The 24,515-nt window shown below is 37.1% G+C and overlaps 6 protein-coding genes and 2 pseudogenes across 6 annotated transcripts; 5 read left to right on the forward strand and 3 right to left on the reverse strand.

Moving 5' to 3' along the window:
* Positions 1-229: 229 nt before the first annotated feature.
* Positions 230-762, reverse strand: LOC104719388 (uncharacterized). The gene is made up of 2 exons (XM_010437310.3): positions 513-762; positions 230-414 (listed from the first exon to the last, which is right to left on the reverse strand). The coding sequence occupies exons 1-2, from the start codon at positions 760-762 to the stop codon at positions 230-232; spliced, it is 435 nt and encodes a 144-aa protein (XP_010435612.1).
* A 3,999-nt stretch (positions 763-4,761) lies between these two features.
* Positions 4,762-6,557, forward strand: LOC104719389 (protein C2-DOMAIN ABA-RELATED 1). Its single transcript, XM_010437311.3, has 3 exons — positions 4,762-5,133; positions 5,906-6,001; positions 6,089-6,557. Exons 1-3 carry the CDS (start codon positions 5,023-5,025, stop codon positions 6,386-6,388), a joined length of 507 nt encoding a protein of 168 aa, XP_010435613.1. The 5' UTR covers positions 4,762-5,022; the 3' UTR covers positions 6,389-6,557.
* Positions 6,558-7,044: 487 nt separating this feature from the next.
* Positions 7,045-8,243, reverse strand: LOC104719390 (uncharacterized; annotated as a pseudogene).
* Positions 8,244-12,014: 3,771 nt separating this feature from the next.
* Positions 12,015-15,059, forward strand: LOC104719391 (uncharacterized). Its single transcript, XM_019231071.2, has 3 exons — positions 12,015-13,143; positions 13,503-13,627; positions 13,725-15,059. Exon 1 carries the CDS (start codon positions 12,175-12,177, stop codon positions 13,138-13,140), a length of 966 nt encoding a protein of 321 aa, XP_019086616.1. The 5' UTR covers positions 12,015-12,174; the 3' UTR covers positions 13,141-13,143; positions 13,503-13,627; positions 13,725-15,059.
* LOC104720533 (uncharacterized) lies at positions 13,746-14,264 on the forward strand. Its single transcript, XM_087468694.1, has one exon. The coding sequence runs from the start codon at positions 13,746-13,748 to the stop codon at positions 14,262-14,264; it is 519 nt and encodes a 172-aa protein (XP_087324820.1).
* On the forward strand, positions 14,286-15,059 carry LOC109127016 (uncharacterized). The gene has a single exon (XM_019231072.2). It carries the CDS (start codon positions 14,286-14,288, stop codon positions 14,805-14,807), a length of 522 nt encoding a protein of 173 aa, XP_019086617.1. The 3' UTR covers positions 14,808-15,059.
* A 475-nt stretch (positions 15,060-15,534) lies between these two features.
* Positions 15,535-16,445, reverse strand: LOC104719393 (calcium-binding protein CML24). The gene has a single exon (XM_010437315.3). The coding sequence runs from the start codon at positions 16,283-16,285 to the stop codon at positions 15,791-15,793; it is 495 nt and encodes a 164-aa protein (XP_010435617.1). The 5' UTR covers positions 16,286-16,445; the 3' UTR covers positions 15,535-15,790.
* Positions 16,446-17,591: 1,146 nt separating this feature from the next.
* LOC147936347 (5S ribosomal RNA) lies at positions 17,592-17,708 on the forward strand (annotated as a pseudogene).
* The last annotated feature ends 6,807 nt before the right edge of the window (positions 17,709-24,515 follow it).

Raw genomic sequence — 24,515 nt, forward strand, 5'->3', positions numbered from 1 at the left:
GATGGTCAATGGTTGATGTATATGGTCAACTGTTTTAGCTCGATATGTAATTTTCCAAGGAAATGCTCGATAAATAAGAAGATAAAGAAAGGTACGATTTAATATTTTGCAAGTTTTTAAATAACACACAAATATTTTTTTGGTATATGTCTTTACGTTAGGATACAATAATCGTCCACATCACATCACATTGATAATATTGTCTATAATACTTCAGAGTCGTATAAAGTTAAATTTGTAAATTGTATAGAATTTTTCCTAATATGGACCGAAGAAGACGAGTTTTCCATCCATGGCCTATCCGAGCTTTACTCTCTCTTATTCCTTCTACTTTTGCCAACGGCCGTGACTCTTTCTTGCACATCAAGAAATTTGTTACATCCATTGAACCTATCTTCTCCTCTGGATGCAAAGCTAACACCAAAACAATGATAAACAATTAAAAAATAAAGTTAAATCAATCGAGAATTCACGTGACTCCGGAAAACAAGTAAAGAGTGCGGTAGAAATACTGTTGAATCCGGCATTAATGGAGTAGAAAATAAAGTTATCGACATCAAACCCTAGAACCGGGATCCTGCCTTGACGAGCATAGGCTTTCAAAGTTGTGTTGATAACAGTTGAAACTTCATCTTCTTCGTTGGCCAAAAACCTTATAGGACCAACACTTCCAAGAACATTCACACTCACCAACAACAACTTGTTGTTCTTCCCTTTCATCACTCCTTTTACATTCGCAATTCTATTCATCTCCTTCTTCATTGTAGTATAGACCAATGAAGAAGAATGAAACTCACTTGCTTCTTGCTTGCGTTTTATAGAGGCACAAAGGAAGATAAGAAGGACATCATAAAAGGTAAGTACATGTTATGAGTTTCATCCATTGGTACTCGATTAAGAAGAACCTTATAATATGCTTGCATTCATATCAAGGTTCCAACACGATAGTATAGAAAGCTTCTCCGTCAAGGCCACAAATTTTCTATTTATGGGGGTTATTCATAAAAATGTGAAGAATCACTAAAGGGAGTCTAAATTTGTTATTAAATTGATGGTTACTGGTGAGTAGTTTAGTTTATTATATATATCTGTGCTTATAGAAAAATTGAGAATCTAATGCTAGTAGCTTGTTGGTTCAAATGTGGAAGCATCACCGATGGTGAGGCAGAGAGATGAGTGGAAATGTGGAATCTCTATTCCACTACAAAACATTGTTTTTTTATATCATTTCTACAATTAATGTGATGGAGAGTTTAGTGAAAGAATCAGTCAACATTTCCTCCCATGCAAAAAATCAATAATGGCAACTAGAATTTAGAAAGTAGTAGTAACATGTAAGCTAAATGTTTCATTATTATAGATAAATGTGGATCAGTTTGGTGTATAACCAAATTATGGGTGGAGATTAGGCTCCTTTTAACTTTCTCAAAATGACTCTTAATCTTTACATATTTGGATTTAGGTCGCAAATATTTATGCATTATTAGGCAAAATATAATTAAGAAACAGGTGATATTAATACATTTAAGTACATAATTCGAATCAATGGAGAAATACATTAAGTAACAACAAATATTAATAAAATGTACTGATCATTTTTTATGAAATGGCATGGTACGATTGGATAACGGTATCGCGGGACAGGTTTGTTCGGTGTCCAAATCAAATTAATTGTGGTGCACGATATATATTATTAGTGTCGGTTAATGATAACTCATAGGTTATCTGGTTTTCTTTTCTATTTTGAATTTTGATCGTATATATATTTCATACTTTATACTTTGTAAAAAAAAGTAAAGGTGAAAACAAAATTGATTGATAAACTCGAGGTTAAATCCTGACGCCAACTATTTTCACCTTCACCAGCGTCGAAAAATATTATCGTGAAGGAGTTCTCGATAACTGTATTTAAGAGACAATACAAATATCAGTATTAATAACAGACAATTAATGCTATGATATAATTATTATAGTGTTTCATGAATGCTATTAAAAAAAACGCTATAATAGAGGATTATATACGATAGCGTTTTTAGGTTGATATTATTGTAGGGTTTTCTTTAATAGCATATATAAATGGGGAAAAATGTAAAAAAAAATCCCCAACTTTTAAATTTGGGATGTTTTAATCACCAACTTTTAAGATATCATTTTAATCACAAACTTTCCGTTGATTTAACCATAAAATAGCAAAGTTTTGTTGACTTCGTCGTTTTAGGCACATTGTTTATTCTTTGTTAAAGTTCAAAAAACAAAGTAAATTGCATGTTTTCTGCTACTGATTAGCATAAACAACTACGTTTTTAACACCAAAAACAACATCGTTTACCAAATTGAAGATACTAAATCTCCAAATTGATTCCAATTTCATAAATTCATAACCCTAGAAAGAAAACCCTAAATTTTCTATATACCATCAATGACACACCACACTCACCGATGCAACCAGATGTGTCAAAGCTTGAACTTAAACTCATCGGAATAGAGAGATTGTAGAAGAGATTTTGGTATTATAAAGAGAATTTGGGTTTTTCTTTCTAAGATTAGGGATTTAATAAACGTCGTGCCTAAAATGGCGAGGTCAACAGAACTTTGCTATTTTATGGTCAAGTCAACAAAAAGTTTGTGATTAAAATGACATTTTAAAAGTTAGTGATTAAAACATCCCAAAATTGAAAGTTGGGGATTTTAGTAACATTTTTCCCTATATAAATTGTTATATTACAATGTTTTATAACACATATATCGTACTATATTTAAATATATAATATTACTTTTTGTCTGTTATATATACGGTAAACGTAGCTATCTTTTCTTTTAAAAATTAAAATTTTTTTTTAAATAAAATTTTGTTTTCCTATTTACTTGTAACAAACCTTGTTCTTAATTCTGATATATGGTACTCCAGTCGTATTATTTACCTATCTTCTCTACCAACCTCTTGTAAGAGTGCTAGTAGTTAACATTGTTTAAATGAAATGAAGTATGTGTTTGTCCAATAAAAAAGGACACATAGGAAATACTTCAAGAGATTACACGTGGTTTGCTATAGTGGCCTTAGTTAATAGACTCGACTTGAACCAACGAACGTGGAAGGCTCCGAAAGAGAAAATAACATAATATTATCGATGCCAGGCGGCCAACTTTTTCATAAACCTTACAAGGCCAATGTAACTTGTAAATTTTACATTATATTCTGAGCTAAGAGAGGATGTGGGGAAAAGATTCTCTCGTGTCAAAGGACTTCAGTAATATATATAAGGTTAGGATTTTTCCACTTGTTACTAATTGGTTTTGAGTTGAAAACCCATAACAAACCTTAATCTAACATAGTATCAGAGTCTACATACGCTGGACCATTAATTAGTCCGGCCCGGATAGAGATCCGATCATCCATTAATTGATGGTCCAAAGCAAGACCCAATTCCATCGAGATAACTAAAAAAAGAGCATTATCTCGAGGGGGCGTGATGGATTCTGTCGAGATTAATGGCTTGAAAAGTCATCATCTCGAGAGGGCGTGTGGATTCCGTCGAGATTAATAGGTCGAAAAGCCATCATCTCGAAGGAGCATGTAGAGAAAAGATCCTACATCTGATAGATGTGAAGGGACTTGAATAATATATATAGGGTTAAGGTCTCTTTACTCATTACCAATTAGTTTTGAGTTGGAAACCATAACAAATCCTGATGTAACAGAGGAGAAGAGACCTGGGGGGAGACGATATAGAAGGAAGCTAAGAGAGGAAGAGAGTGGACCCGTGAACGTTAAGAATGAAATGGAAGAGGTGGGAGCAATCAGAGATCAGAGACAATCTGCGTGGGTGGAAATCACAAATAATATAAATTCAGAAAAACAAAGACGACTATATATGTACCGATAAATTCTAATTGTTATTTGTGTATAAGAATTTTCAAAAGAATAAATCACCAAGTTGCATTTATTTTAATCCTTGTTTGAACGAAGAATTAGTTTATATATGTTGTTTTGTTTGATAAGAACGATGATTTTGTGTAAAATACAAATACAATATTTATTTCAGAACTTATAAAATGGTTTAGTCAAATGAGCTTAAATCATATAGAAACGGTGATCGAAGTCAAATAGCCACACAATTTGTAATTGTTATCACTGTATAGGTATTGCCAAAGACTAAATCACAAAGTTATGAATTTAAATTTTGTTCTTTGAACGAAGAATAATTTATTTTGTTTTTGTTTAATAAGAACAATAATTTTAGAAAATACAAATACAGTTATTATTTTTTGAGAAATCATAAAATGGTAAAGTCAAATAAGCTTAAATCATACAAATCAAAGTCAAATACATGTACCTCCGTTTGTAGTTTAAGAAAAAAACACAAAGAGTTGACCCGACCTGATCCGAGTCATCTTACATGAATAATGCACAAAACTCTAATTTGGTAATCAAATCCAAATTTTGGCGTGAGAGATGGCGTAATCAAATAACTTTCTAATTAGATGCATAATCAAGACGAAATAATTAAGAGAGACTCGGTCAATCAAATACGACAAAGAATATTTAATTATAGCAGGTAAATATTTAATCCATCATCACCAAATCAAAATACCTAAGTTATCAAAAAATTTCCTTAATTTTCGAAATTAAAATTGAAAACATTACAATTTATAGAAGACAAAGTGTACAAATATTTACAATAAAAAAACGAAAAACACATGTGAAGAATTAAATGTGAAAAATGTGTCCAAAACTTGTATTAAAAAGAACTTTGTGCAAGTGGTTGTGAATGGAATCACTTTACTACGTAGCTTCTTACCATGACTTAACTAGTCCACAAAAGAAGACAAGAGAAGAGGTGGCTCGAGGTACGTAGAATATAAATATATTTTTCGTTGAAAAAACGAAAAAGAAAAAGATTAATCCGTCTTTTATGCTGTGTATAAAATAAGACCAAAGCCACATCATAGCTTTCCAAATTCCTTCAAAGTCACAGTTTCATAAAAACTCAAACCAAAAAAAAAAAAAAGAGAGAAAAAAGAATGGAGAATCTAATGGGTCTTCTGAGAATTCATGTGAAGAGAGGTGTGAATCTCGCCATTAGAGATATCTCTAGCAGTGATCCTTACATCGTTGTCCACTTTGGTAAACAGGTAAACTAAAACATCCTCAAATCCCAAAATTTTTTATTCTCTTCCATTTTTGGCCAAATCTGTTTTCAAAGTAATTGCATCTGATGCGTTTCTTGAACTGTTGGTGTTCTATGTAAAAGGGATAGTGATCTGTGTAGTGAAACTCAATCAGGTCTTTTGTGATTTGAGAGTGGATGATTAATTCTTTTTTTGTTAGATCTAAAACAAAACCATCAAGAACTGAGATTTTAGGTTTTGAAATAATTAGGATTTTGGTTGTCGGCAAATTTAATTTGGAGGGTTGACATCTTATAGTATAGTTATAGTTATACCTAACCTAATATATGTTACTTCACATCACATAGCTAATGTGAAGTCACTTCTTGGTATATGTCTGTACTATTTTTGGTGTCTTAAACTTAGTCCAAATTAATAACCAGTTGATATCTTCTCTTCTAGAGTTGAGTTATATAATTGAAAATTTTGCATCAATAAAAGTTGAAAAGAAGACTTTTGCCTCTTTTTTTTTTTTTTTTCGTATTAGTGGTCCTCATACATGTGACTTTTAATTCTAAGCCATCAATTTTTCTACTGCTATCAACATCAATCCCCTCTGGTTCGACAACGACATGGTAGAAATGATAATTCGAGTTGTTGCCTTTTGACTTACCTTCAGATCAACCAAAAACATTTGCTAGTTTTTTTCTTATGTGCGTATTTATGCCTGTTTGATAGTTATTGATTCTTTACTTTATGATTTAGTCCCTAATCTTATGCTTGGTGATGTATACAGAAGCTGAAAACACGTGTGGTGAAACACAGTGTAAACCCCGAGTGGAACGACTTATTGACACTTTCCGTGACTGATCCGAATCTCCCGGTTAAACTCGTAAGTGACTGATCGATCCTTACATTTATTTTAGCATTGTGATTGTTGAAACAAAATGTTTAAGTGGTTGTACTTATTATGATACAGACGGTTTACGACTATGACGTGTTCTCCGCGGATGACAAGATGGGAGAAGCCGAGTTTCACATTGGTCCATATATTGAAGCTATTAAATTCTGCCATCAGCTCGGACCAGGACTTCCCAGTGGTACCATAATAAGGAAGATAGAGCCGAGTAGAAAAAACTGTTTGTCTGAAGAGAGCCACATTGTGTGGAACCAAGACAAGATTGTTCAGAATATGTTCCTTAGACTCCAGCACGTGGAGTGCGGAGAGGTGGAGATACAGCTTGAGTGGGTCAATGTCCCCGGTGCAAGGGGTATATAGGTCAAAATCGTATCATCGATTCAATCCTTAGTCCCCTGTGCGTGCATATATGGTTAGAAACTAGAACTACGTTGCAGTTTAAAATTGGTCAATGAAAGAAATCTCAAACTGGCTTGTGTAATAAAACTCTTTTTATTTGTTATTTAATTTCTTATTTGATTTTTAAAAAGTGTTTGAAGTCCATGAGGAGCAAGTGTAACATTTGGATATCTCCATAAATTTCCCATCTTGTTAGCGTAGTACCAATTATAGATAGAAAACAGAGGAGAAAAGCTTGAGGAAGAAGAAGAAGAAGAATTGGTGAAATGATTTATGTTTTCATTATTTCATGTAACAAACTTCATCTACAATGTTAATATACAAATTTGGTGGTCAAAAACTCTACTCTCGCTGGGTTTCACTCTGCAGCGCTCTGACTTGACTGAGGACCCTGTTTTTATCGTCTCTTATTTTGCTAGTTTTCAAATTATAACGTTTTCAGTATAAAAAAAAAGCACATTGCATTTGAAACAGCTAGGGATGTCAAACGGGCATGCCCGCGCCCAAACAGACTGTCCATCACGGTCCCGTCTTTTCAGTGATCCACCGCGGACAGGTCCGCCACAGGCGGCGGGCGACGTATCAATGCCCATGCCCGCTCCGCTTAGCTTTACGGACTAACGGGCATGCCCACGGGCATGTTCTTCTCCTCCACCAAGCTCCATACGACCGTACCTATGCCATGAACAACAAATATGCAACTATGTAACAACTATGCATTTGAATAATGTGATGTCTAGAACATTGAGACTCCTTATGCGGATTAACATCAATATAGCAAAACAAGTAGAACCATAAACAACAAATGAAGATGGTAACACATGAATCCAAAGAATTATATAAGACTCGACTAAATGAATTTCAAAACCACTAGAGAGTTATACTTGGTAATATCCTTGTAACAGGAGGCAAGGAACTGCTTTGCTGCATCGTGAGTTAGTAGAGAATTGAAGCCAATAAGACTATACTGACAAATAGCAGAAATGAACCAAAAGCTTCACTTAAATTGTCGTTGAAGTTGAATTAAAGAAGACAAGAACTTGAAACAAAGAATCTAAAACTTATACCTGTCTGGTTGTGTATACAAGCTCTGGGTGCTGGCATTTCTCTCACGCCTTTTTGATCTGCAAAGAGACGAATCATCCATCAACATCACAAGCCATGTATTGAGAAAAAAAAACGTGTGAGAACTGTTATCTTATTACAAACCTGTAGCAGCTCTACGTCTTCCTGCGCCTTTTCACCAAACAGAGATATTCCTAATTCTCTTCTGATATCCTGTAGTAAGCAAAGAGCATGAGTTGTATAATAATGTTTATGATACAATGTTCTTGCAAAAAAATAAAACAGTGTCCAATGTTCATGCCTGAAACTAATTACATAGCAGGAAATGATTTTTTTTTCATTTTTTGTATGTGTGCGTGTGTTCATAGCCTAATTAATAATGGACTAAGACAAACCAAGAGCATAGAGATCATCACAACTCTGTGAAACATAAACCAAATTTACACAACACAACTTATGAGTAACATACAAATTATGTGATGTAGCAAAAAAACATACCTCAACAGAAACTGTGTAAGCTATGTTCTTGTCAATGATATCTGAAAACAACGAAAGATCAAAGCACAAGAAACAAAAACTGTTTCGATTATGATGATATAAATTATAAAGAGAGAAACTCATGGATACCTTTAGCATTTCTCGTTGTTTTGCAAAGTGGACATTCTGCACACTTGGTTGATTTCAAGACCACCATATTGCCACACAAACCACACAACAAGAAACCACTTTCTCGAGATTTCTTCATTACAGAACCTTTTTTAACACAAAGACACCCAAAAAAGCAAACAAATTAAAGTAATGTAAACATCTTTAAGCTTGATATCTCCATCAATGTAATCTAAAAATTAAACTATATGTTCTAAAACATCAAAATACAACTAAGAACTCTAATAAGCTCATACCCAGAATCTAAAAATCAAGACTTCAAAAAAAAGAACGATGGATTCGTAATTCTCACCAAGTTCACAAATTTACAATAACGATGTAACAAAAAGAGTTTCTACCATATATGGAATTGGAACTGCAAATCCCAGCTAAAAGATTCAAAACTGTACCGAGATTGATATGCCGATACCATTCAAGTTTAACATCTGCTTCAATCGGAGCTCTCTTCACCACCGCTTGTGAACCAACATAGATCTCCTCTGCTCTCCGTGAATTTCCTCTTCTCTCAAAGGCTAGCCGAGAAGCATGCGATGTTGGCAATTTCGGACCACCCGCATGACCGCGGTCGTGAGCGGACAAAATCCGCTTGACTCGTAAATGAAACGGGCCGAGTCTGCGAGACCCGCCAATTTTTGGGCATGAAATTAAGAGCTCATGCCCGATCCGCTATGGTACTTAACGGACCATGCCCGCGGGCCTTAGGCCCAATTGACACCCCTAAACAGAACCATTCATGTTGAGGAACATGTGTTATTGGAGGATAATTCACAAGTTCACAAATCACAACAATATCATGTTTTACTCACGTCTCATCATATATATGAGCTATTAATTTTTAAAAAGAATTAAAATAATTTGAAGAATATCAATATATCATGCTACAAAAATCAACAATTTTAATAGTTGTTTCCAATTTTTTTTTTAAAAAAAAAAAAAAAGCTGAAATCAATATCAATATCTTGGTGGCTCACGAACTTGTGCACAGTCTGAAGGTTCATCCGGTTATGTCCTCTGAGTTTATGGCAGTCAAATCGGATATGTCAAAGGCGTATGACAGAGTCGAGTGGAGTTATTTGAGAAGCCTTTTATTAGCCCTAGGGTTTCATCAAAAATGGGTAAAATGGGTAATGATATGCGTATCAAGTGTTACATACTCAGTCCTCATTAATGATAATCCTTTTGGTCTTATTACTCCTCAAAGAGGGCTTAGACAGGGTGACCCTCTCTCGCCTTTTCTCTTTGTTTTGTGCACGGAAGGCCTGTCCTTGTTAATGAATAAAGCTCAGCAGGAAGGGTTAATTGAAGGTATGCAATTCTCGGTGGAGGGACCAGTAATACACCACCTCCTGTTTGCTGATGATAGTTTGTTTCTGTGTAAAGCTTCTCAACTGCAAAGTCAAGTCCTTCAGAAAATCCTTAAAAGATATGGAGATGCCACAGGCCAAAGGATTAATCCGACAAAGTCTTCTATCACCTTTGGGAGTAAAGTACCAGAAGCAACAAAGGTATCGGTGCAAACCGTTCTAGGAATTAATACTGAAGGTGGTGCGGGTTCATATTTGGGGCTACCTGAGTGTTTTAGTGGCTCAAAGATAGATATTTTGAACTACCTGAAGGATCGTGTGAAAGGCAAGTTAACTGGTTGGTACTCACGCTGTTTATCCCAAGGTGGCAAAGAAGTACTTTTAAAATCGGTTGCCTTGTCCATGCCAGTCTTTGCGATGTCATGTTTTAAGCTTCCAGTAAAAACGTGTCAAAACCTGGAAAGTGCAATGGCGGCATATTGGTGGAGTTCTGGAGAACATGACAGGAAAATACATTGGCAGAGCTGGGGAAGATTATGCTTGGCTAAAGATCATGGAGGAATGGGGTTCAGGGACATTCAATGTTTTAACCAGGCCTTATTAGCAAAGCAAGCTTGGAGGTTGTTGCAGGATCCTCATGGCCTGTTGTCAAGACTAATGAAGAGTAGATACTATGAGGACTCTTCCTTCCTAGAAGCTAATTTTGGTAAAAGACCATCATTTGCGTGGAGAAGTATACTGTCAGGGAGAGAATTATTAGTTCAAGGGCTGGTGAAGAGGGTTGGAAACGGTAGATCGATGAATGTCTGGATTGACCCGTGGATTGAAGATAATGGGCTTAGAGCCCCATGGAGAAAGAATCAGTTTTTTGACGTCTGTTTAAAGGTGTGCGAGCTGATAGATCCTCAAACAGGGTTTTGGGACCATGAAATTTTAGAGGATTTGTTTTTACCTCAGGATATCCCTAGGATCAAGGCCATTAAACCGTTGGTTTCTCAAGAAGATTTCTATATTTGGAAGCATATTAAGAGTGGGGACTTCTCTGTGAGTTCAGCGTACTGGGTGGCTTTTCAAAAAAAGAGCTTACTTTTGATTAGGGAAGCTACAGTGCAACCTTCAACGCTTGAGTTAAAAAAGATGGTGTGGAAACTCCAAACAGACCCAAAAATTAAGGTTTTTCTGTGGAAGGTTTTAAGTGGAGCCATCCCAGTAGCATCATCTTTGATAGGAAGAGGCTTGAAAGTGGATGAGATGTGTCAACTTTGTGGGGAGACCGAGGAATCAATTAACCATACTCTGTTTCTCTGCAATGCGGCTCGCCAGGTATGGGCTCTTTCAGACTTCCCCTTTCCCCTAGAGGGATTCCAGAAAGGGTCGGTTTTCTCCAATATGTTTCATCTCTTAGAAAATAAAGGAAATATAAAATGGCCTGAGGAGTTGAGGAAAAGTTTTCCCTGGATATTATGGAGGATATGGACAAACAGAAACAGTTTAAATTTTGAAGGGAAAGTGTTTAATGCGGTAGACACGGTGGAGAAGATAAGAGTGGAGGTAAAGGAGTGGTTTGAAGCCCAGAGTGCTGAGGAAGAAGGAGACAGAGGAAGCAGACAACATGAGGGGGATACTCAAATATTGGCTGAAAATGGGTCTGGAGCATGGAAGAAGCCACCGGATAATTGGATCAAATGTAATGTGGGAGCCTCATGGTCAAGTAGAAATCTTTTCGCAGGAGGGGCATGGGTCTTAAGAGACAACAATGGTAAGGTAGTCCTACATAGTAGACGGAATTTTGCTAGGATTATGACAAAAGAGGATGCAGGCTTAAGATGTTTGGTGTGGGCAATGGAAAGCATGGCCAGTCATAAGATAGATAAGGTTATTTTTGCTTGTTCTGATAAAGTCTGGGTAAATGCAGTCCTTCGACCCAGAGAGTGGCCTTCCTTTAAACCGCAAGCAGTTGCTTTAAGAAGATTACTTCTGCGTTTTGGGGAATGGAAAATGGAATGGGAAGGTACTGTTGTAAACAGGAGAGCAAATCTCATTGCTCGGAGTGTTACTGACGACCTGAGAAGCCAATCGTATGTGGCCATGGGGCCTCCGCAGTGGTTATTAGGTTTATTTAATGAAGAGAGGGGTTTGGCCTTTGGTTAAGTGTGCAGGGTCTGGTTCGTTGGTTTTTTGACTGTGTGGTTAATAGGTTAGGCTAATGTAAACTAACATATTTTTTGTCACCCCTCATTGTGTTGAGGGTGGAGTTAGAGTGGGTTCCTTGGTGGTGAGAATCGACTTACTCTCATTGTTTGTAAACTCATGGTTTCAAGATTCAAGTAATATAATTACAGATGACAAAAAAAAAAAAAAAATATCAACAACAGAGCCACCACCGAGATAATATTTTCCTTTTCTTTCTCAATTAATTTGTAGTTTTCCCTTTAATATAATAATAATCCACTTAAAGAAAAGGAAAAGGAAAAGGAAATCAATCTTCTTTTTGGAAATTGGAAAAGCATCGTCTACAAATTACTTATACCAACCGCTCTTGCTTCTACAATAAGTCTTTTAGGGTTTTAGTGGATCTCAATCAAAATCAGAGAGAGAGATCGATCGTTCACGAGTTTTGTTATATCGTCCACTGAGTTGCTCCCAAATCTCTATTCGTTTTTTCCTTTTCTGATCTCTGTGTTATCCTCTGGATTTGTATCTGAAGAGAAGATGGAAGAAGCTAGAAGAGCCACGGAGATTGCTGTGAGGAAACTCTCGGAGAATGATTACGATGGTGCGAAGAAATTTGTTAACAAGGCTCAGCGTTTGTATCCAAATCTCGATGGTTTGAAGCAAGTCTCGATGATGATCGGTGTTTATAAATCTGCGTCAAACGGAGGAGAAGAATCCGATTGGTACAGGATTCTCGGTGTCGATCCTTTAGCGGATGATGAAGCAGTGAAGAAAACTTACAAGCAGTTAGCTCTTTTGCTTCATCCGGACAAGAACAAGTTTGATGGAGCGGAAGGTGCCTTTAAACTGGTTTTAGAAGCTTGGTGTTTGTTGTCTGATAAGGTTAAGAGAGCTTCTTATGATCAAAGAAGGAAGTCGAACAAAGCAAAGATTAAGATGCAGAAATCAACAAACCAACAACAAGATGGTGTGCATACGAGGAAGGAAGCAAGAAGTACTGAGTTTGCGTTTCCCGCGGATGCATCAAAACAGAGGGAACCTATTATGCTTTGGTCAATTTGCAGAAGATGCAAGACAGAATGGCAATGTCCGAGGGATTCTAATCTGAACAAGGAAAAAGTTTGTCCAAATTGTAGACAACCTTTCATTGAAACCGGGAAAACTCCAAACAAAAGAAGAACCAATAAAGCTTCTCAACAGCAACAACAATGCAGTGGTGTCCAAAACAAAGCACCTGAAAAAAGAACCAAGAAAGCTTCTGAACAGAAACAACAATGGAGCAGTGTCCAAAATATAGCACCAGACCAAGGCACCGAAAAAGCATCTAATTCTTCTGAGAGAAGTTCCTGGCCTTCTGTTAGTTTTACCTTGAAGTGTTCATCAATTTCATCGAAGGCAAGGTCTAATTGTGGATGTGTTGCGAATCAACAACCGAAAAGAAGACTTGAGGAGTTTGCTGCAGAGAAGTTTCCTAAGAAGGCGAGGACATGTGATGTGAGCTAAGAAGTAAGTAAGACTTATCACATGATTGATTCACATTTTAGAAGTTACAGATTCCTGCTTTTATACCTTTCATATGGTTTGTTTAGGATGTTGTTTAACCTCTTTGCAACTTTAGACTAATAATATAGAGTGGATCAAGAGCAAGTTCTCCTTTCATTGCCAATGTGTTTGTAGTCTCCTAACTTGCTTAAAAACATTATGTCTTCTAACAATAAGAATCAAAACATAATATCTTCCTTTCTTTTTTCAAAGTTGTTTCCAATACAAAAGAATATTCTCTGAGATAATAATTTCCTATTTACTCCACTTTGTAATAAATTTTCTTTTACTAATTTTCCATTTTACCAATCCATTAATTTCAGAACATTTTAGAAAGGAAATCAATTATAATAAGCGCTGGCTCGCTCTTGCTTGTATCCTAAGACATTAGGGTTTTAGTGTGTCTCTTCACTTGGCTCGAGAGTTTGCAAAAGTTTTTCCTTCACAGGTGAGAAATATGGATTCTTTTGAGATTCTGTGATTTCTGGTTGGACTAGTGTTTTGTTTATATATAAAATCTTTTGTACCTATTTTTGTTTTTGTAGAGTCTTAACCTAACGTACGGCATGGAATGTAATAAGGAAGAAGCTAGAAGAGCGATTGAGATGGCTGAGAGGAAACTTTCAGAGAGTGACTACGATGGGGCGAAGAAGTTCATTAACAAGGCTCATAATTTGTATCCAAACCTTGATGGTTTGAAGCAAGGGTTGATGATGGTCGATGTTTATATCTCTGCATCAAACAGAGGAGAAGAAGAAGAAGCTGATTGGTATGGAATTCTCGGTGTAGATCCTTCAGCTGATGATGAAGCAGTGAAGAAACAGTACAAGAAGTTAGCACTTTTGCTTCACCCGGACAAGAACAAGCTTAATGGTGCGGAAGGCGCCTTTAAGCTGGTTACTGAAGCTTGGTGTATGTTATCTGATAAGGTTACGAAAACTTCTTATGATCAAAGGAGGAAGTTTAAAGAAGCAAAGACCGAGATGCAGAAACAACCATACCCACATCAGCCGGCTTCTAGTGGGATGCAAAAACCACCAAACCCATGTGAGCCTGCTTCATATAATGGCAATCACAATGCTTGAGACAGAGATGCAAAGACCGAGATGCAGAAACAACCATACCCACATAGGCCTGCTTCTAATAGTGGTAATGAAAATGCTAGAGACAGTACTGTGGATCCAAGTATTGGGGATTTAAGTAATAAGATTGCTGGTTGGATAAAGGAACGACTAAATTTACTCAGGCAAGCAGCATCTTCGAATGAGAACCAAAATGCTAGAGACGGTGTGGATCCAAGTAATGGGGATAGAGGTAATAAGCTTTCTCGTTGGATAAAGAAACGACTAAGTTCACTCAAGCCAGCATCTTATAATGGGAATCAAAATGCTAGAGACGACGGTACCTTTTGGACAATGTGCAATAGATGCAAGGCACAAGGTAAATATATGAGGGATGATTGTCTTGATAAGGCCATACTTTGTCCACATTGTGATCACCCTTTCATTGCAAGTGAGATCAGTCCAGAGGCAAGTCCCCAAAACACAAGTGGTAGTACTTATTTAAAGAGATTTTCTCCATCATCTGTTAGTTTCCACTTGAGTTGCTGTAAGGTCCAGGTCTTATAGTGGAAGGAGTCACAAGAAATAGTTGCTACCGCAGAGAAGATTCTATAGAAGCCAAAGACATATGTGACAGAAGAAGTAAGAACTAAAAGATAATCACATTAAGAAGTTGAAGTTTCTATCTTTCAAGGAACTTTTTTTTTGTAATCTTTTTCATTAGATGAAGTTAAATAATCTTTTTTTTTTTCATTACATATCACCCCTATTGTGTGTGTCACATTTCCAAGTTGAAAAAGGAAGATAAGCATTTGTTCACCTATTGTGTGTGTCAGCAGTCCAATATTTAATGTATCTTGAGGTGTATATGATCTTATAATTAGAAACTGAAATAACTTTAAGTCATATATCAGGAAGCTATTACTCGCAAGCAAATAGGATCGAACGATTGAACTTTAAAGAAATAGTAAGGCTTTTGGTAGAACTGTGTCGATCCATGGATTCAAGATTGTATTCGAATTAGAGAAGAGCGTGTTATGTGTACCAAAAATACAAGTCATTTAAAACTAAGGTACTGTAATGGTTAGTAGTAGTAGTGTTAGGGGTTAATCACCATCACAGAATACTCTGTTTCTTCATTAGCTTGTTTGTTGTATTGAAACTACTATCTTCATTGTCAGCCAAATTAGTACCTTGAAAATATAACTCGATTTAACTCTAAAATCAGTTCATTAAAGACTAATTAGTAGTACTACTTCTACTATTATAAAGCTTTAGTAATTAAGAGAGCAAAGATAGAAGCAGCCTTATACTGTAGTTAATAATCAAAGATCATCATCATCATCATCATCATCAATCACCACAATCAAAGAGAAAAAAATAATGGAAACTTCTGAACAATCTAGAGGATTTTGCCTTTTTTAATTTATAGGGTCTTTTTTATAACAAAAACACAATTAACAACCTAATCGCCGTCACTAACCCAGAGAGATCTTAATCTCCTAATTACAAAACCTAGAAAAATTAAATTCGCTAATAATACGAAATAATCAAGCTCCACCATGACTCATCATCTTCTTAAACTCATCGAAATTAACACAACCATCACCATCAGTATCAACTTTACTAATCATCTTCTTACAATCCTGAACAGAACACTTCTCTCCCAGATTCTTCATCACCGAGTGAAGCTCTTTCGCCGAGATCCTCCCGTTACCATCAAGATCATACAACTCAAACGCTTCCTTCAAATCGCTAACATCGTTCCGATTATTATTACCTCCACCTCCGCCCGCTCCGATCCCGATTTGGAACAAAGCGACGAACTCGTCCAGATCTATGAATCCGTTACCGTCGAGATCGAACTGTTTCATCATCGTCACCGTCTCTTCCGGTGACGCTGTTGGTGAGAGAGCGCGGATCACTTCTTTGAGCTCGTCGACTGAGATTTTCCCGTCGCCGTTTTTGTCGAATCGTTGGAAGACTTTTCGGATGTCATCCATTGAACCTAAACAGCTACGAACAACTCCGTTCTTCGACGACATTGTTATCGGATTTGAGATTTTCGAGAGAGATTGAGAGAAACTTAAAAAAAACGGTTAGAGTTATGTGTGGAGAAGAAGGAGATGGTACAGAGTTGGTATAAATAATGGGAAGAAGAAGAGAGAGTGAGTGACGTAATAACGCGTTTTTTTTTTAATAAAACGCGTTAAGATTGAGTGAGCTGGAGGCATCTTTATATAATCTATTTCTATTTCCAAATTTTTACTTTTATATTTTTTAATGCTTCGATTCGATTATATAAAGGAAAGTGTCTTTTTGATTTAAAACATAGGAGTGTAGGACAAGTTGGTCTACACCAAATTGGTATATAATTTTATTTTATTTTTTTGGTTCACTATAAGAGTCAACCATGGTCATGAAATACTGAATTATTTTGAAGAAATTAATTTACTGTTCATATTTATGTAGTTGTAATTTAATATCCATATTTTATCTGGTTTTTAATTGATTTCTACTATATTTTATGCTTCAAAATGCTTGTGATTTTTTTTGATGAAAACTTGGACCCGCACATACGTGCAAATGGTAACAAATTTCACTTAAACTTTAATGGATCCGCACGTACGTATGAGATGATATTTGTAAAACAAACTTAAGAAACATTTGAAGGCATGATTGGTTTAAACGCAATAGTTGCAAGAATTTGTGAAAGCGGGCGTTTGCAGTGTGAAGCGTGATTCAACAGTTTTAAAATGGGTGCGCTTCTTAGAAACTTAACACCGATTGATAAGCGAGTACAACAATAGAATATATGCTGAACAGATTATTATCAAAACAAATGCAATTTATAATTATAAAACTTTATAAACACCAAAAACTATATTTATGAAAAAAATAGAAAAATCGAACATGAATAATAATGATTACATAATTATTCAAAAAATCAAAAATAATTTCTATAGTGAAATAAAAATAATTATTTATCTGTAGAAAATTAAAGTTAGAAAACAGAACGTTGTAACTTTTACATCGTGAGGAACCACACGACCCATAATACCTTTTAGGAAAGCCCCAAGAGAGTTTCTGGCAATGCAATGGGTCTTTGTACCATTGGACCATTCCGGAGACCAAATTTTGACGTTTGAAGGTGTTTCGGATGTTTTTTTGTGATAGCGACACAATTAGTTACGGGTACAAAATTATGTTTGGATATGGTTATCTCTTGTTTTTCGCGGTTGGAAGCACACCCAAGATGAATAACCGGTCCACATATCAAGTGGGACCCGCATTGAATGATCCCTTGAGTTTTCGAAAAAGGATATATGCGATTGCATGGTATATACTAACAGATGCGATCATACCAGCACTAATGCACCGGATCCCATCAGAACTCCGCAGTGAAACGTGCTTGGGCGAGAGTAGTACTAGGATGAGTGACCTCCCGGGAAATCCTCATTGAAGAAACAGAGTATCTGTAGGAGTTACACACTGTCACGGGATGTACCTGAAGGACTTCAGACGAAGCGGGAAGTGTCAAGTTGATCCGCCAGCACAACACCTTGAAGACAGTGCGATACATCGAGCGTGGAGTTGTTGAGCATGGGCGAAAAAGGTGTCAGGCTAAAAAGGTGTTCGTTGGAAGCTACAAGCAAGTGGAGTGTTGAAGTCAACATAATGATGGGGTTTCTCCTATGACTCATTGGACAAAGAGAGGTTCTTGAAGGACATGGTGCATAGGAGGATTTGCTGGATAAAGAAGAGTATGTGAAGATTGTTGCTGCATATAAAAGAGAAGCAGCTCACATCCTTGTTCGGTTACCACTTTTATAGAGAGAAAAGTGTGTGTGTTTAGATCTTAGCAAGAAGAACAATATTGCATGAGGGTTTCATTGGTGAGTGAATAAAGAGAGAGCATAGCTTTTGCTGTGCAGGTAAGGTTGGGTCGATTAGGATTGTTTCAGTGGAAAACCAGCTGTTTTGGTGTTGCATAAAACTGATCAAACAAGCTTGTAAGAAAGTTGTTTGATAAATTCTTAATAAAGCTCAGTTTACTGGTATCTTGGTGTTCTTGTAGTAGTATTCAAGGTTCTAGTTATTACAATTGGTATCAGAGCGGGAAACCAATCTGAGACTGTCGTCTCTACACAGGTTAGATCCTAAGTTATGGAACCAAATACTGATGGTATGGGTACAAGTAAGAACATCATGCTGGATACTAAGAGATATGGGTATTGGAAAGTTCGAATGACACAACTCATCAGAGGCCAAGGAGAAGATGCATGGACAGCCGTAGAAGAAGGATGGGAACCTCCATTTGATACAACAGAAGAGGGAGTTAAGATTCCAAAACCTAAAGCCAGATGGACGATTGATGAGAAGAATCTGTCAAAATTCAATGCAAGAGCCATGAATGCCAATTTCTCTGGTGTGGATGAAGATGAGTTCAAACTCATTCAAGGATGCAAGTCTGCAAAACAAGCCTGGGATATTCTCCAACAATCTCATGAAGGAACGTCAAGTTTTAAGAGAACGAGACTTGATATGTTAGCTACTCAGTTTGAGTGTCTGAAGATGGCTCCAGATGAAACAATAGTGAAGTTTAGCTCAAAGCTCAGTGCCATAGCGAATGAAGCTGAAGTTCTTGGAAAGACCTACAAGGATCAAAAACTGGTGAAGAAACTGTTGAGATGTCTTCCAGCCAAATTTGCTGCTCACAAAGCTGTAATGATGGTAGCTGGGAACACTGAGTCAATGACTTTTGCTGAATTGGTCGGGTTACTAAAATCTGAAGAAATGGAAGCTGATGAAGACAAAGTCAAACCATCTAAAAGCGTTGCGTTTCAGGCCGATCAAAAACCTGATCAGTTTCAAGAAATCAAAGATAGCACGTCCTTGTTGGCCAGAAATTTTGGTAAAGCTTTAAAAAGGGTTGAGAGAAACAACAACAGAGACACACGACGTTGATTATACAGAAGGAGACAAACCAGGTGGTAGATCATCAAAACCAGATGCTGACTACTCTGGTAAGAGAAAGGAGATTCAGTGCTATGAATGTGGAGGGTATGGTCATATCAAACCTGAATGTCCCGTAACCAAATAGAATGAGTTAAAGTGTCTTGAGTGCAAAGGCATGGGACACACAAAGTTTGAATGTCCTAACAAAACCAAGTCAAAAGAGAAATCCCTGTTGAGCTTCAGTGACTCTGAGTCTGATGAGGAAGGGGACGAACTGCTCAACTTTGTTGCTTTTACAGTCAGTGGAGATAATGTTCAGATAGGTGCTGAGTCTGATTCAGAGAGTGACGAAGAAATCAATCCTAAGGAGGAATACAGAATTCTGTATGATAGTTGGGTACAGCTAAGCAAGGATAAACTTAAGCTTATTCAAGAAAAGCTTACTTTGGAATCTAAACTTGAAACAGCCTATGAAGATGCAACGGAAAAGGTTAACCATACTCCACTCAAGGCTAATGATCAAACAACTGAAGGACTTTTTTAGAAACTGAGCAACCTTCAAGAAGAGTATTACAAAGAAAAGGGAAGAGCCACAGTACTTGAAAAGGAGTTGAATGAGAAACACAAGCAGATCAGGATGCTGAACAGTGGGACTAAGGATCTAGACAAGATTTTGTCCATGGGAAGAATAGATGCCACACACAGAGGTCTAGGGTATCAAGGAAATACTGGAACCTCAAATGATATGACAGTTCAACCTGTGAACTTCGTGAGTGCCAATCACTTAGAAACGGAAGCAGGTATATCTACTAACTTGAAGAAAGAAATTTCGGTGATAAAGAAATCAGAGGAAAGGCAGAACCATCCGTTGAAGGACCATCACATGAGGGTCATAAGGAGAAGAACCTATGGGTGTGATCACTGTGGTGGCAATCATCAAAGATAACACTGTTACAGTTTTAGGAAGAAGATCAATCTGTTGTGGAATCTCAATAAGTGTTACTTGGAGCCAGGGAAGTTCTGCTCCGTGTGGATCTCAAAGAAAGATTTGTATAGTGATCTGCTTACAGAAAGATCAAACTTCAACCTAATGAAGATGTATGAAGAAGATGATGAGATCTACATAAGTTGCAATCTAAAGGCTTTCACTGCTGTTTCTGGAGAAGACACAACCGAGAATATCAGCTTAAGATGTAATCTAAGCTTGATACAACTTGGAGAGGATGACGAAGAAGCCAATGTAGCCTACATATCTACAGGCTCATCTGAAGTCAACTCTTGGTACTTTGATAGTGGATGCTCAAGACATATGACAGGAGATCAATCAGCATTAGACGAATTTACGCTTATTCTAGGTGGAAAAGTCACTTTTGGTGATGGAGGAAAAGGTCAAATCAAAGGAAAAGGGGTGATTGACAGATCCAACCAACCTCAACTGGCAAATGTGTATTTTGTTGATGGACTTTGTGCAAATCTAATAAGCATAAGCCAGTTATGTGATGATGGACTTAAAGTCACATTCACAAAAACAGAATGCGGTGCATATGATGAAAACGGAAACAAAGTTCTAGCTGGAGTTCGTTCAGGAAACAACTGTTATATGTGGAAAGAGTCAGAGATGTGTCTATCCGCTATAGTCTCTAAACTTGATCTATGGCATCGACGGCTTGGTCACATCAACACTCAGAGTTTAGTCAAGATAGTAAAGGCTAACGTTGTCAGAGGGATACCAAAGCTTGATGGAAAATCTGATGCAGTCTGCGATGCCTGCAGTAAAGGAAAACAAATCAAGGTACAACACAAGAAAGTCGCTGATATTGGTTCAAAACAAATTCTGGAGTTGATACACATGGATCTTATGGGGCCAGTACAAACCGAGAGCTTGAATGGAAAAAGGTACACCTTTGTACTTGTTGATGATTTTTCTAGATTCACTTAGGTCAGATTTTTAAGAGAAAAATCAGAAGCTGTTGAGAGCTTCAAGATATTGGCTCTGCAACTTCAGACTGAAAAGGGACCCATGGTTCAAATCAGAAGTGACCACGGTGGTGAGTTCCAGAATGAAGAATTTGAGAAATTCAGCAACTCTCAAGGGATACGACATCAATACTCTGCACCAAGGACACCACATCAAAATGGGATTGTTGAAAGGAAGAACAGAACTCTTCAAGAAATGGCAAGAGCCATGATTCACGGCAACAATGTGTCACCAAGGTTTTGGGCTGTAGCAATAAACACTGCTTGTTACATCATCAATCGTGTCTATGTGAAACCAAAAACAACACCACTCCTTACGAAATTTGGAAAGGGAAAACTCCGAATCTGTGCTACTTCCACACATTTGGGTGTATCTGTTACATTTTGAATGATAAAGATCACCTGTGTAAGTTTGACTCAAGGAGTCATGAAGGTATTTTTCTGGGATATGCTACAAATAGTATGGCTTACAGGGTATACAACAAACATCTCAAGAGAGTTGATGAATCTGTTAATGTTGTATTTGATGATAGATCACCTACTCAAGAATTCCCTGTAGCTCAGGATGATGAAGATCTGCCAACTCTTGATCTAGAGAAAGTTGAAAAGGATCAGGAAGAAGAAACAAGGGTTACTCAAGGACCAGCTGTGGACTCAAGGTTAACATCTTTGCAAGTTCCTAAGAATCACTCAGAATCGGATGTGATTGGCAACCTCGAAGGTCAAAGACAAACAAGAGGAGTTCAGATTAACATTCGAGAAATGTTACAACATTCTTGTTTTGTCTCAACACTGGAACCATCTGACATCTTTGCAGCCTTAGAAGATGAGTTTTGGTTTGCTGCGTGTCATGAAGAGATTAATCAGTTCGTTAGGCATGATGTGTGGGATCTTGTTCCAAGACCTCCGCAAGTAAATGTTGTTGGTACTAAGTGGATCTTCAAGAACAAGATTGATAAGGATGGAAATGTTACACGAAATCGAGCAAGACTAGTTGCTCAAGGTTACTCTCAAGTTGAAGGAGTTGACTTTGATGAAACCTTTGCTCCTGTAGCACGTCTTGAATCCATTCGTTTACTTCTGGGGATGGCCTGTCTTCTGAACATTAAGATTTTTCAAATGGATGTGAAGAGTGCATTTCTAAATGGGATTATCCAAGAAGAAGTTATGTCACTCAGCCAAAGGGGTTTGAAGACCCAAAATTTCCGAATCATGTGTACAAACTCAAGAAGGCTCTGTATGGATTGAAGCAAGCACCACGAGCATGGTATGAGCGTCTCACTATATTCCTTCTTGAAAATGGGTTTAAAAGAGGCAGTGTAGACAAGACTTTGTTTATCTATGAAGAAGGCTCAAATATCCTCATTGTTCAGATCTATGTGGATGATATTGTGTTTGGAAGCACTAATCCAAAACTTGTGAAGACCTTTGTCAAAGGAATGGCTAAGGAATTTGAGATGAGCATGGTTGGTGAGATGAACTACTTTCTGGGATTACAAATCAAAGAAAGTGATAGTGGGATTCACATCTCTCAATTAACATATGCAAAGAGCTTAATTCAAAGATTCATAATGCAAACGAGCAAGTCAGCCAGGACCCCTATGAGCTCAACAACAAAGCTGTCGAAGGACTCAACTGGTCAAAAGGTTGATGAAAAGCTCTACAGAGCTATGATTGGCAGTCTTCTCTATCTCACTGCTACTCAGCCCGATTTGTGCTTCAGTGTTGGTGTATGTGCTCGATATCAGGCTGATCCAAGGATGTCTCATCTGAATGCTGTCAAAAGGATCATCAAATATGTCAAGGGAACAACTGATCGAGGTCTGTTTTACTCTAAGCAAACTAACTCGAATCTTGCAGGTTTCTGTGATTCTGATTGGGCAGGAAGTCTTGATGATCGACGAAGCACATCTGGAGGTTGTTTCTTCCTTGGGAATAATCTCATCGCCTGGCACAGCAAGAAGCAAAGTTGTGTGACTATGTCTACTGCAGAGGCTGAATACATTGCCATGGGGAGTTGTTGTACTCAGCTCATGTGGATGAAACAAATGCTGTTTGATTATGGTATTGTATCCTCAACCCTCTTAGTTTATTGTGATAATGAAAGTGCAATCAATATCTCTAAAAACCCTGTTCAACACTCTCACACTAAGCACATAGACATTAGGCATCACTTTATTCGTGAACTGGTTGAAAACAAGGTAATTGAGATCTCTCATGTGTCTTCAGATAAAAACTTGCTGATATCTTTACCAAACCTTTGGATTTGAACACCTTCGCACATCTTCAAACTTCAATTGGGTTGTGTGATCACTAATGTGTTTATATGTCTGAGCCTCATGCTGTAGGTTCCCGGTACAGGATTGCACAGCTCTTTGTTTTGCTTTTTATCTATGTATAATTAAAACCTCTGTTTTGGCAAGTCTTTTCAGAAAAAAAGCTGCTCATCATGCTCTCCCTACAACGTTTCCAAAAAGGATGGATGAAGCAAAAAAAAAAAAAAAAAAAAAAAAAACAACTCAAAAGGGTATGAGTCGGCAGGAAAGGGGTTGATGTTCTTTTCTCTTCTTCTTGAATTAAAAAAAAAAAAAAGGTACAACTTTCTGTATATCTGTATCTATGTTGTTTCTTCATTACATCAATCCATCAACCCCCCTCACCATGAATTTGGCTTCACATCATGAGGATCTGTTCCGGTTGAGTATGATGAGTGTAGTCTAGTCTGTTGAGATCATTGAGTATGTTTTACATCTCTTTGAGCTAAGCAGTTGCTAGTTTTTTCATCTACTAAAATCACAGCAGCTGTGCAACTCTTACTTGGGAATCTGTCTGTTTGACCTCAGCCATAGGACTCAGGTGTGGTATCCTCATCCTTTTGTTTGTTTGTTGTATATGTTATTTTGTCACACATTTATCATATATATATATATGTGTATATGTACTATAATATATAAAAAAAACATTTTACTTTGTCTGAGGATGCTCTTGATGAGATTTCACATTTCTTGTTATCACAGCTTTGTGTAAAACATTGATATCAAAGAATGTGTTTTTATCTCATTATGCTATGTGTGTAAGCACTGTTGCCTTTGTGTAGGTTTTGGTTTATGTGTTTGGGCCCAGTTTGTCATTTGACCTGAAACTCTTTTCGGGCCCATGAACGAATCTCACATGTGTGTTAAGTGTCGCAGGTGGCTACTTATTTGGGAGACTGTCCCAAACCTAATTCATTTCTCTTTTTGCCGCTTTCGCCTTGTCTCTTTGTTGTCCACATCTCCTTTTCTCGCTCCTAAAACCTTCCTCACATTCAGATCTCTTCACTCGTTGATCATGGACCAT

The sequence above is a fragment of the Camelina sativa genome, chromosome 10 (assembly GCF_030686135.1).
Source record: "Camelina sativa cultivar CO46 ecotype springtype chromosome 10, ASM3068613v1".
NCBI classification, from domain to species: domain Eukaryota; kingdom Viridiplantae; phylum Streptophyta; class Magnoliopsida; order Brassicales; family Brassicaceae; genus Camelina; species Camelina sativa.

Excerpts from the sequence above, each read along its gene's own strand:
- LOC104719389 (XM_010437311.3), top strand. The coding sequence starts at position 5,023 with ATGGAGAATCTAATGGGTCTTCTGAGAATTCATGTGAAGAGAGGTGTG. Across the intron at positions 5,134-5,905 it reads TTGTCCACTTTGGTAAACAG|AAGCTGAAAACACGTGTGGT; the intron begins GTAAACTAAAAC and ends TGATGTATACAG. Across the intron at positions 6,002-6,088 it reads CGAATCTCCCGGTTAAACTC|ACGGTTTACGACTATGACGT; the intron begins GTAAGTGACTGA and ends ATTATGATACAG.
- LOC104719391 (XM_019231071.2), top strand. The coding sequence starts at position 12,175 with ATGGAAGAAGCTAGAAGAGCCACGGAGATTGCTGTGAGGAAACTCTCG.
- LOC104720533 (XM_087468694.1), top strand. The coding sequence starts at position 13,746 with ATGGAATGTAATAAGGAAGAAGCTAGAAGAGCGATTGAGATGGCTGAG.
- LOC104719393 (XM_010437315.3), bottom strand. The coding sequence starts at position 16,285 with ATGTCGTCGAAGAACGGAGTTGTTCGTAGCTGTTTAGGTTCAATGGAT.
- LOC104719388 (XM_010437310.3), bottom strand. The coding sequence starts at position 762 with ATGAAGAAGGAGATGAATAGAATTGCGAATGTAAAAGGAGTGATGAAA. Across the intron at positions 415-512 it reads CATTAATGCCGGATTCAACA|CTTTGCATCCAGAGGAGAAG; the intron begins GTATTTCTACCG and ends TTTTGGTGTTAG.
- LOC109127016 (XM_019231072.2), top strand. The coding sequence starts at position 14,286 with ATGCAGAAACAACCATACCCACATAGGCCTGCTTCTAATAGTGGTAAT.